Source organism: Pipistrellus hanaki (genome assembly GCF_964339955.1).
Source record: "Pipistrellus hanaki genome assembly, chromosome: 9".
Taxonomy (NCBI): domain Eukaryota; kingdom Metazoa; phylum Chordata; class Mammalia; order Chiroptera; family Vespertilionidae; genus Pipistrellus; species Pipistrellus hanaki.
The window spans coordinates 54,105,293-54,117,796 of record NC_140511.1 but is presented as its reverse complement, the minus strand read 5'-3'; the positions used below and the strand labels follow the sequence as shown (position 1 = coordinate 54,117,796).

The following is a 12,504-nucleotide window of genomic DNA, read 5'->3' as shown; positions in this document are numbered from 1 at the left end:
GCAGCATCTCCCTGAGAGTTGATGAACCACATTTACTAAACCGGCCCCTCGTATTGGATGTTGCAGTCGATCTCATTTCCGGTGGTTTGTTTGCTGTGGCTCTGGTTTTGTTTGCCTGTTATGGTGCTATAGTTAGCACCAGCTTGCTGAGGCCTTTTTGCTTCCCTCAAATGATTACGTGTTCAAGATAAATTCCCAGGAGAGGGATTATAGGATCAGAAGGTCTAAACTCTGTGGCTCTAGCTACAAAGCCCCAGATTGCTTTCCAAGCAGAGTTTCACTGATTTGCAATCTAACTCTGAACCTGTTCTTTAGCTGGGAGGGGTCTCAGCCTGAGGCAAGGGCCAAGGGGTGATGCACAGGTACCTTGTAGCTTGAACCAACCCCCCTCTTTGGTAGTTGCTGGGATAGGGAGGAGAGGAAGGGAAGGAGGCTCCTTTCCTGAGAAGCTCCCCAGAGGGGAGGCACAAGGCTACCTTGTGTTTAGAGCTATGCAGTTGGTGATGGTCAAGGGCCCAGGCCTCATGGAAGTTCTTCTCCTCCTCCCTTTCCAGCCGGTGATGGCTGTGCTATGTCCTAGTCCCAGACCTGGGTCCCTTCTACCGTAGGAAAACCAATCATGCTTATCCTGCCCCTGCCCGAGACTCTGAGGGAGGGCTGTGGCACTGCTATGGGCACCTGGAGGCATGGAGCCCTCTTCAGGAAGGGCAGTTAATGTACGGTCATGTATGCTACTGCTGTTGATGAAAAGCCTGCGGTCAGACAGATTGGCAGAGCTCCAGCCATGAAACTATGAGCTCTGCAGGGGCTGTGTCCCCCTCATCAGATCAGGAATACCCCTACAAGCACCCCCCCAAGGTAGGCTCAGTGTCTTCCCTATCTGCTTGGGAATTTCTTAGGGGCATGTTTCCTTTCTCCCCAGCATATCAGGGCCTTCCTGAGGGCATAGTTTTGTCTCTTTCCTCAAACTAGGAGCCCCCTGGGGGCAGGGCTATGTTTTTCCTACCACTCAGGGCCCAGACCGCCATAAACACTGTGTATGTACTGGCCGGTGCAGGATTCTTGGAGTAAGTAGACACTCAGCTTCTGGGATCGGTGTTAACCATCTGGGCTTCTTCGGCGTGTCTGAGACTTCACCATTCATTAGACAGGGCCGCATGCACAGGCTGAGCCCGTGGCCTTTGGCTCCTGGCTCCTGGCTCACTTGCTTTCACTTGGCTAATTACAGACCACATTCCTTTCTGAGGCTACGGGGGGGGGGGGGGGGGGGAAGGGGGGGGGGAAATTAAAGATGAGATAGGGAGGTGATAGTAGGAGGGTCGCTCTTTCTGCAAGTTCAGGACCCCATGCCCAGACCTCGGGCATCTTCCTCGCTGGGCCAGAGGAGCAGGCACCTGGGCTGAGCTAGCAGTGGGCGAGGTGAGATCCTCAGCACCTGGGGCTCATAGAGTCTGTTTCCTACATTATCTCCTCTCACCTTGGGGGAAAGCCAGAGCATGTGAACAAGTAAGCACAAGTTCATAAAGATCATGTGAAGAAACTGAGGCACGGAGCAGGGAAATGACCTGCCCAAGGTCACCCAGCTCATACGTAGCAGGGACTCCACCGTTCTGACTTCTTGTCCAGCTCTCGTTGCTCTCTGGGATCCCTCTGGAGGGTCCGAGGGCCACACTTTAAACAAACCAACTGCCCCACCGGAGCTCCTAGGGAGCTCCCAAGCAGATAGGGAAGACACTGTGCCTACCTTGGGGGGTGCTTGTAGGGGTATTCCTGATCTGATGAGGGGGACACAGCCCCTGCTGAACTCATAGTTTCATGGCTGGAGCTCTTAGAGCTAAGAGAGACCTCATTGTAAGCTGTCGTTCGTCGCTGATACCTCAGTGTGAATGAGTTTGAAATCTTTCCCACGAGCCATGGGAGGCTAGGAAGCCTCTAAGCCTCCGAGGGAACCCCGTTTGGGGGGGATCCAGGGACCAAAGGCAAAGGAAAAGAAGCAACTTGCTGGCTCCAGAAACCCATGCTGCTGGCCTCCCGTAGACCACAGGCCGTCACTTCTCCAATCCCACCTCCACCACTGTTTACGGGGCTTTCTTCACACTGCGGAGCAGAATAGGAGCATGTGAGCCTCTGTGTAAAGGCTTACGTCTCAGAGGCATGAGTCCTCCTGAGGGAAACAGGTAAGGAGCTGGAGGTGCCACAGGGCTGGACTTCTGCCCCTTCCCTGCCCCAGCTCCACCCAATGGCTGGGAAAGAGACCCACGGGCAGCACTGCCTCCACCACCCGGGAGGGGGCCTTCACTTCGCTCCCACTGAACCTGTGCTTCCTCCACAGTTTTCATGAACACGGCCATCCCCATCGCCGCTGTCCTCATCGTAAGTGGCTGCTCCCTCCTCCTCTTCCTCCTCCTCCTCCTCCTCCTCCTCCTCCTCCTCCTCCTCCTCCTCCTCCTCCTCCTCCTCCTCCGGGCGGGCTGTGGGGGCAGGATGTGCGGTGTGGGAGGCTGCTCTTCGGTGGGACTTCGGGAGGTGACTCGGCAGTGGGGGCGCACACAGAGAGGCGGTCTGCACCATCTCTAGGCAGAGGGGGCGCCTCCCCCACTCCAGGAAGACAAGGGCCTCGGGCTTCCGGGCCTGAGGACCTGGGGCTCAGACTTCAAGAAATTAAGCTTTCTTTTAAAAATAGCTACCAAGCATGTTTACAGTAGCAAGGTTGGAAAATCCAGAGCGGAAAGGGCAGAGAGAATTTAAATCACCCGTAATCCCACTGGCAGCATCTTCCATGTGTTTCTTTCCAGTCCTTTTGGAAGGCACGTAATATGACCTTTTTTACGAAAATAGGACTGGGCCGCACGTGCAGTTTTGCAACCTGCCCTTTGCACTGTAAGGGTACGGCACGAGCAATCCTACACGTCATTAGAGATTACAGGGGAGGTTTTTCTAAAGCGATTTTGACCAAAGCCGTGTATGAGCTCAGCAGTGGGGGCGGCATCGTGCCCCCTCCCCCCAGAAAGGCCTGGGCCCCTGTGAACCCACAGCCCCTTCACCCAGGACTCCCATCCCTGGCTTCTGTGATAGCCACAGTTCTTTAACAAGATGCATTCATTTCCCCCGGGGCCCGTGTCCTGAGCTGTGACGTTCACAGCCCATCAGGCACGCTTGGGAATTCTCTTTCAACGTAATTTATTGGGTTGGTTCAGGCCCGGCTCTTCAGGGAATTCTGGGTAACAGTGAGCCAGCCAGGTAGCCAGGGGGCAAGCACTGTGACCAGGTGGTCATAGTTCTCCTGGCTGAGGACTGTTGTCTGAGAGGGGGCAGAGCTGACCCAACCTGAGGGCTTGGCCCTGGCCACTCCTGGCAAGGAGGGGGCAGAATAGGGAGGAGCAGTTTGGCCCTCCAGCTTGGAGTCCTGAGTTTGCTGGGGACGTTGCCAGGGGATGACTATGAGGATGGTGGAGGTGTCCCTAACTGGAAGGTCCCCTTGAGTCCCCTGGTCCAGGCCTGTTTCCTTCTGGGGTTGGAGGGGCCCACACTCTGTGCCTCTGTCCACAGACCTTCGTGGGCCACGCCAGCTTCTTCAAAGAAGCCGACTTCTCGCCCTCGGTGGCCTTCGCCTCCCTCTCCCTCTTCCACATCCTGGTCACGCCGCTGTTTCTGCTGTCCAGTGTGGTCCGGTCTACAGTCAAAGCTCTAGTCAGGTGAGAGGCAGGGCACTGACAGGCAGCTCATGTGGCAGCCCCAGCACTAGCTCCCGTGACTGACAGTCACAGCCACAGCTGTTTGGTCCCAGGAGATACCTCCCCACTGATCCGGGCCTCTCTGAGCTGGTTGTGGTAGGCAGAGGGATGTAGGCCCCATGTGGCTTCCCTTCCAAGCCATCCTTGAGAAAGTACTAGCCAACTTGCTTGCATAGCTCCTATGTCAATGTCAACTACAAGATAACTCGGTAAAAAAAATTCAACATTGGGCCAAAATTGGTACATCTTCCCAAATGGGTCCTAGTTCCACCCTTCAGAGCCACCCAGCATGAGCACCATCCCTTCCCCACAGGACAGCCCCTGGGTGTCAGAATCTTTGTATCCACTGAATCTTTGTTTTCCTCGGGCTGAGCATCCCCTGTCCTTCCCACGGGTCCCAGAGCCTTCACAGCCCTGGTCAGTGAAGCAACTTCCCCCAGATGCCTGCAGGTCCTGTCCCCGACTGGCCTCCACTCTGAGAGGCCCCACTCCCAGGCTCTTGAATGCAGGGGTGACCGGCCCCTCTCCCAGAGGCATCGCCCTCTTGGGAATGAATGCCCGAAGGTAGAGGGCTGAGGATTTGACTGTGAGGATCTCTTTGGTCCTTTGAAATAGCTCCTTGAAATCAGTGGCCTGTCATATCTCTGGGGAAAGCTGGCTATGTCTTTCCTTGTCGTCAATGGGACCAGACAGTGACAAATATCTTCTGTACCCAAGCCCCTATAGCCTTGAGGGAAATGACTGACACCCCTGTCTCATGGGACCCTGGCAGGTCCCGGGCAGCCAGCAGGAAGGAGTAGCTATTGGGTTGAAGTAGCTGATGGAAAAAGCAACTTACACGAGGAAGCTCTGGCAGGGGTTCTAGGATGGAAGGAGAGGTTATATATAACCCAGAAGAATTGTGGTCAAAGGAATATCTAACCAGAGACTAACAGGGTGAAAAAGATCAGCTCTCATTTCCAGGGTTGGCTGTGCTGCCTCAGTTTTATTGGCCATGCATTGTGACTTCTAATGATTACCCCCTCCCCAGTACCACCCCAGCCCTGGGATTCTGTGTAGAAACCAAGGTTCAAGAATGCTGTGCCTCTGCTGATTCTCAGGAGCATTTCCATATGCAGACACTCACTGTTGAGAAAGTGCTGGGTCCAGGAGACTTGGAGGGTGGGGAGGAGGCAGAGGCTGTCAGTCTACTCCTGTCGGGGGGAGGGGTTCATGCACAGAGCAGAAAGCAGGGGCCACGGTGCATTCGCAGGGGTCCTCAAACTTTTTAAAGTGGGGGCTAGATCACGGTCCCTCAGAGAGCTGGAGGGCCGGACTATATGAACTACTAATTCCTACTGTAACACCTTGGCTGCGCTCACTGCCCAAAAAACCTGGCGGGCCAGATCAGACTCCTCTGCGGGCCGCATGTGGCCCGCGGGCCGTAGTTTGAAGACCCCTGATAGAGCCTTAGACTATTCTTGCCTCGAGAGTTGTAGGGCTTGACTGGCCCCAGGCCTATGGGACATTTAGCAAATGGGAGGAAAGAGATACTAAATAGATCATTCTCAAGTCGCCTGAGACAGGTTCCACAACCCCAGGGATGAGAGAAAATGAACCAAAACTTTTGGAGCCTCTGGGTCCTTGGGAAAATTCCTGGAGGGGGCGTGGAATGGGGGAAGGCTTTTCATTTATGAGTTGAGAATTACACCTCCCCTGGCAGGATTAAATTGTATGCTTATAAAACATATAGTGTCTGGTATATAGTATGTACTCAATAAATATTAGCTACTATTAATAACCAGTTATAATCCTAATTAACCTTAACACTGACCAACCTTAAGTCTAACAGTAACTCATATAGTCTTAACACCAACCATCCTTTAGTCTAACCAACCTTAACATTGAACTATTCATGAAACTAACCAAATCCACCCTAATCCAGACCCTAGCCTACTCCAGAGGATTGCTCAACCCTAACAAATCCTAGTAACACCCATTGCTTCCACCACGGATGCCCCTGCTTTATCTCCCCCCCACACCCACCCCCCCTTTCTTCCATCCCCAGTGGGAGCTTTGTAGGGGCTGCACCTCAGGACCAGGAATTTCCTCAGAGCTGCTCTCTCAGGCTGCACCCTCTCCCTTCCCCCCTCCCCTCTGCCCCTGGCAGGGGTGAGGGGTGTCTCTGTGCTTCCTCTGTAGCGTGCAGAAGCTGAGTGAGTTCCTGTCCAGTGCAGAGATCCGAGAGGAGCAGTGCGCTCCCCGGGAGCCTGCTCCCCAGGGCCAGGCCGGCAAGTACCAGGCTGTGGTGAGTGCCTGGCCTCCCCTTGCCACTCAGCCCTGCTGCATCCTGCCTCTGCCTTTCCCCACAGGAAGGGGGCTCCCTTCCCTGCACAGCTCCCAGACCCCTGAGCCTTCACCTCATCCTAACCATCCCCAGCCCCTCAAGGTTGTGAACCGCAAGCGTCCTGCCCGGGAGGATTGTCGGGGCCTCATGGGCCCCCTGCAGAGGCTGGCCCCCAGCGCAGACGGGAATGCTGACAATTGCTGTGTCCAGGTGAGTCTGAGACCTTGCACCCCATGCCTGATCCCCCAGCACCAGCACCAAGAAGGAGCTCAGCATCTGAAGGGCCAGAGACCTATGTGCTGAGCCCTCTGCCCCATGGTCACCATACCTGCCTGTAGGGTTCATAGGAACAAATCTTCCATCTCGACCAAGTTGGGGGGATAGGGGAGCAGGGCACAGCTGCCCTCTCAGGGAGGGTGCCTCAGGCAGGGGTAGGCATGAGAAGACCATTTATCTACTCCCCTGTCCTGGAAGTGAATCAGGGACTGAAATCAGTTGTGGGGTAGGGGTGGCTTTCAGGGAGAATGGGAGGCAAGAGACTTTAACATGGAAAATCCAGCTGACTTTATGATCTCTTGTTGCCAATGAAGGTCATTGGAGGCTTCTTCACATGGACCCCTGACGGAATTCCCACGCTGTCCAACATCACCATCCACATTCCCCGAGGTGAGGGCCCGCTCACCCCTCCATCATGGTATGGGGTGTCCCCCTTAGAGTCCTGTCTAAAGTGCCCCTCCCCATGTCTCCACCGAATGGAGAGAACAAGAAAGATCAGCATTTATGAGTGTCTGCTCTGTGCGCACTCATGGTGGGTGCTCCGGGGACTGGACTCCAGAGAGGGGGTGGGCTTCATCCTCAAGGGGTCCGTGGGCAGCAGCAAGGACAGGGCAAGATGGGGGCCTTGATGTCACCCCATCGGTGGAAGACAGTATGGGCACTTCGCAAAAAGATCAGACCCAAGTAGCCGGGAAAGGCATGCTGGAGGAGGTGGGGTTTCTCGGCATGAGCAGGGCCCCTCGGGCCAGGAGGCAGAGTGGCCATGCTGGCAGGAGCAGCAAATGAACAAAGCATGGAAGTGGGATGGAGGTGAGACTCAGGGTGGTGTTAGTGGGACCATGAGGAGCTGGGCTCACACCAGGGAACCATGGAAGAAAGAAGAAGAGCTTTGGGGGCGGATGGGGGAAATCACCGGTGAGGAAGGAAAAGGAGGGTGTAGATTTCCAGAAGGAAAGGTTCAAAAAGAAAAAGGACTCCTTGGGGGTTCTAGGTAGGAGGAAAGCAAACGGGGCCCCAGGGTTGGGCGTATCTGTCTGTCTTTCCGGACGGCGGTGGTTCAGACACCCTCCTGGCCCTAGCCCCATCTGCTGGCCACCCTCCCTGCAGGCCAGCTGACCATGATCGTGGGGCAGGTGGGCTGCGGCAAGTCCTCACTTCTTCTCGCCACCCTGGGGGAGATGCAGAAGATCTCGGGGGCCGTCTTCTGGAACAGGTAATACACACGTCCTCAGGGCTCAGGTAGTGGGGAGAGACACAGTGGGCAGGTGGGCAGCCCTCCTTCCAACCCCCTGCTCCGTTAAGGATGCCTTCATTGTGCATTCATTGAGCACCCATTGTGTGTTCAGTGATTACTCAATAAATGCTGTGACTGGTTATTCCCATCATCATCATCATGAATACCCATAACCCTTACTATGTGCCAGGTACCTTCCCAAGTCCTCTACGTGCATTGATCCATGTAATCCTTATGACAACTGGCAAGGTGGGTACTGCTCACAGTTCTCATTTCATAGATGACGGTTAAACTAGTTGCCCTCATACATCCCCCTGATAAATGGAATTCAAACTGGGTTTTGTTTGATTCCAAAGCCGATGCTCACTGGGCGGAGTGCAACCCAGACAATGGTTTCCAGCTTAATCCTCAGCAAAGCTGGAGCAGGCCATTCAGTCAATGTCTTGAGGAGCCAGAATTAACCCAGACAAACATGGCTTTCTGGGGATAGATCGCTATCTTAATTAAAGAGTCAGAACCCCACGCTGAGCCCAGCACGAATCTATTATTTATTCCCACCTATTCCCAGAAAGCACTTGAGCTTGAGACTAGTTGATAAAAAATACGTATAAAATAGAAGCTTTTTTAAAAAAGAAAAAAGGAACCAAGAAATGAAACATTTGGAAAAGGTGTTCAGAAACCTGGGCAGAAGTCGGCTACTGCATTTAACACGCAAGCTAGCTTGGAGCTTCCCAGCAGCCAAGGGAAAGGGGGACCGGATGGAGGATTTTCGTGCCTGGAAGAAAGAGTTCCAGGAGGCACAAGGCTGGGAGATGGAGGACTAGGAGGCGCAGAACGGAGAATGCTCTGGGGAGCCTGGTTTGTTTATACCACTGGTGCATGTATTCCTTCAGTGAACAAATGAGCAGTGTGGCTGAGCAAGCCCTGGAGCCAGGCTGCCTGGGTTCCAATTGGGACTCTGTGCTTCGGAAATTCTGTGACCTTTCTGCACCAGGTTTCCCTTATTGCCCACGGGGCGGACGTGAGGCTTGACCTGGCATGTGATGAGTGCCCTATAAATATTATTGTAAATATTATTCTTTGATGATATACTTCTATGCCAGGAACAAATTGCTCTTTAATTGTACTTCATCCTGTCTCCCAGGAGACTGTGGTATGCTCCCTGGGGCCAGAGACCATCTCTTATTCATCTCTGCATCCACAGTGGCTCTGCTAAATGAATTTGTTTGCTAAATGAGTGAGCCAGAAACCATGTATGACCTTCAAGAGACTGCCGGTGTAAATGTGTTGTTATGTGTCTCTCCTTCCTGCATCCCTTTGCCCAAGCAGTCCCCCTGACCCAGAATGTCAGCGCTGGGAATGAGTGAGCCCTATTAGGGGGCGCATCTCACTGCACTGCGATTGTCTGCAGCCGTCTTCCCCTGACACTGAGCACGTTGAGGACAGGGCTGGAGGAGGATTCCATGTTGGGCCCCAGGTGCCCGACATAAGATGTGGATTTTGTGAGCCCTTCTGTCCAGACTACAAAGGAGAAAACCTGGCCCCTGCCTCAGAGAGCTCACCCATCTTGAGTGGATAGAGGCGTGCAGACAGACGCCAGGGCAGGCCCCGAGGGCCCATTGGGTGAGGTCTGGCATTCTGGGTTGGAGAATTACTGCGGCAACCCTGAGCAGATCTGGCAGGTCAGCCTCTGGGGTCCAGCTCTCCTGGAGGATCGTGTGACTCCCAAGCATTCCCTTTTACACTGATCACCAGCCCCTGCCCTGTGGCACTCTGCTCAATGCACTATCAACCTGGGAATTTGCAAACTCTCTCCTTCATCTTTAAGAGGAAAGCACTGTTATAAAAGGCAATATTAGCAGATGTACGTAAATGAAATCTTTGCCCTGAAAATAAAGAATAGGGCCATTAGTGTCTGCGGTAGAATGATTTTATAGGTCCCCAGGGAGCCAGCAGGAAGCTGGGACCCCAGGGAAAGCATCGGGTGGGGAAAAGGTCCCACCTCCCTGTGCGAATCAGCCTCCCTAGGGCTCCCTGCTGCTGCCGGCCCCACCCCTGCCGAGGCTTCCACGTGGCAACGTGCATTCAGCCTTGCTTGCCCTGGGCCTGCCTCTGAACGTTGTTGTATTGCGGTGGTTGGTGTGAAGGCTGCCTCCCGAGATCCCTGAGTCCTCAGGAAGGAGAACTAGGCTCCTCTCAGGACTGTAGTCCCGTTTGCTCATAGAGCTCCTGGAGCCTTGGGGGCGTTGGGCCCAGGGTTCAGGTGCAGCCCAGGTTTTCTGGGCAGACAGGAGAAGGGACACTGTGTGAAGCCAACCTTGGGAATCAGATGGTCTGTGGTTGTAAGTCTGCCTCTGCCTCTCTAGCTGTGTGACCTTGGGCAAGTTACTTCACCTCTCTGGAACTTAGCTTCCTCAGCAGGACAGTGAGGAAACCCTCTCCTCTCTCAGGGACTGGGCATGAGGACCCAATGACATCATTTGGAAAAGGCACTGTGGGTAGAAAAGGTAACATTTCAGGGCAGCAACAAGCCTGCCTGTGGCAAGATGAACTTCTTCCAACCTCCATGTCCACCACCTCTTCCCTTCTTACTTATAGCTGGGGTCTTAATGAGTGTCGAGGCCATTCAATTCCTGCTCCTCCTGCACCTTTGGGACCAAGCCCTGAGCTGAAAAGATGGTGACACCCCCACCCCAGCTCTCCAGCTACGAGCTATATTATAATATATCCTCCCAGTGTCCCTGTGAGGTTTGTGCCATTACCCCCATTTTATAGATGAGAAAACAGAGGTTCCCCTAAGTAAAGGGGCTTGCCTAAGGTTTGTAATCAGCGAGTAGAGTAGCCTCTCAGATACAAACTTCAGAGCCTTTATTCTTTCCAATTCTCTGCCTCCTCCCCTGTCCCCGAGCCCCTCCCTCCACCTCCACTGTCTCAGTGCTTCCCCCCTCCAAGGCTCAGCTCTGCTGTAATTCCTACCAGGCCTTCCTTACTTCCTCAGATTGCTTCCTTTTCCAAACTATATTTTAAAATTACATTTTTCTTTGAGTCTAAAAGGATGTGCATTAATTTAGAAAAGATACACATGTATAAGGAAGATAAAAACCACCTAACTCCCATCACCCAAGTTTCCAGCCTTTTCCTATGCATTGGTATATGTGTCTATGTATAGCTTCCCCTCAGTGTTTCTATAATACCTTCCTGCTCTACGTTTCTTCTGGCCCTTACAACGTTCTGTACTTGTCTGATTCATTTTACCAGACTGTGAGCCCCTGCAGGGCAGGTTCTGAGCTTTCATTCAGATTGATGCACTCACGTGCCCACCTCATGGCCGACTAGAGGGAAGGATATTGGGCTTGGAAAACTGGGGAAATTGTCTATTCAGCTCAGTGCTTGGTCCCCAAAGTGCAGGCCTGGGTGAATGCCCCCAACGCTCACAGGAATCAGTGAGAAAGTGTGCACCACATGTACCATTCTTTACATTACAGGTTAAAATATAGACATATCTCTTGGGAGTCTCATTCTAGGGAAGCTGGGACTACGCTAGAAAGAGGAGAAGAAGAACCTGGATTCACTCCCAGCTTTCCCCTCCTCCCAGCTCTGTACCATTGGCACATTATGCAAACCTGACCCCTCAGTTTCCCCATATGTAAAATGGGGGTGCTGGCACCTGTTTCTAGGGTTGCTGTGAGGATGAAGTGGTGAATATCAACAACTTAGCTCTATGCCTGGCATGAGGACACATACATTGCGTCCTAGTCCCCTCCCTTCTCCCCGAGTGATTAACATGTCAGTTAACAGCCTCCCCTTATTACAGCTCCCTCGTGGGCCTCACTGGGGGTGCTGAAAGATGCTCTTCCTGCCTTGAAGTCCCAGTGGGAGAAAAGACTTACACAGGAGCTGATTAGAGAAGGAGCGAGTCCATTATACGGGCTAATTGGGCAGCACAGACAATGGTGCAAACCGGATTAGGGCAGAGAGGGCTCACTGCGGGCCTGGTCCCCGGAGAGCCCGCGGATGCGCTTTCCCCCAGATAAATGACAGCCTTTGCAACCCTGGAAGCAATCAAGGCAGGAGACGCCACAGATAAGCTTATCTGGGCTGTGGCCGCACGGTTGGAATTTGTGAGCTTGGATTTTTTCATCCTGCTCATGTTACCAGCTTGTCCATAAATCACAGCTATCTGATGGTCTGGGCACCCAATGTAGGGTTGGGTTGAGAGAATGAAGTGAGGCCACAGAGACTGGAGATTAGTGATGACATATCCATCAGGTCTCCAGTCAGAAAAGAACTCCCTCATTTCCTCAGGCTTCTTTCCACCCCCATTTTCGGTGCACCCTGGTTTTCCTGAGAAGAAGTTATTTTATCAGAGCCATGGCCGGTGATCACAGTATGTGGCACGGTCATTAAGAATATGGAGCCTCGGAGTCAAACGAATCTATTTTCTCTGCTGCTTGCCGGCTCTGTGACTTTGGGCAAGTTACTTAGCCTCTCTGCACCTCACTTCCTTTGTAAAGAGGAGGCAGTCAAAACACGCCTTCTTCGAGGGGTTGCTCTGAGCTTTAAAATAGATAGCACTGTCCCGGTGCTTATCACAGTGCTTAGAACAGCTCAATCAATGTTTGCTGGTTTCAGTATCGTTTCTGTGAGATCTGCTTGAAAGCAGAGCAGATTCTTTTCCCCCAAATGTGCCTGTCAGAATACACATCTCATCGGCAGGAGGCCACTGCTGAGAGGTTGAGAGGTGGCCTGAGGCAGAAGAAAGAACACCAGCAAAATTGGTACCAAAATCAGGTTACCTCACTCAGTGTTTCAAAAAACAAACAAAAAAAAAAAAAAACATTTACTAGAATCCACAACGTGCAATGCATTTTATATCTCAGTCCACTAAGTTCATTTATTCCTTGATAAACAAGAGAAACAATTTCACACACAAA

General features: G+C 52.8%; 1 protein-coding gene across 23 annotated transcripts in view; it reads left to right on the top strand.

Annotated features, from left to right (window-relative positions):
• Positions 1 to 12,504, top strand: part of ABCC8 (ATP binding cassette subfamily C member 8) — a 71,915-nt gene that overhangs the window by 36,671 nt on the left and 22,740 nt on the right. For 16 of the 23 annotated variants that reach the window (XR_014795995.1, XR_014795996.1, XR_014795997.1 and 13 more), the window contains exons 11-16: positions 2,333 to 2,373; positions 3,550 to 3,695; positions 5,916 to 6,021; positions 6,154 to 6,270; positions 6,651 to 6,726; positions 7,444 to 7,549. Coding sequence is in view for 12 of the 23 variants with exons in the window: in XM_084895453.1 (XP_084751579.1) it covers positions 2,333 to 2,373; positions 3,550 to 3,695; positions 5,916 to 6,021; positions 6,154 to 6,270; positions 6,651 to 6,726; positions 7,444 to 7,549 (592 nt within the window). In the remaining 11 variants the exon portion in view is untranslated. Of the gene's footprint in view, positions 1 to 2,332; positions 2,374 to 3,520; positions 3,696 to 5,883; positions 6,022 to 6,153; positions 6,271 to 6,650; positions 6,727 to 7,443; positions 7,550 to 12,504 lie in introns of those variants that run through there. The other 7 variants (XR_014796001.1, XR_014796003.1, XR_014796004.1 and 4 more) reach the window with 7 other exon arrangements.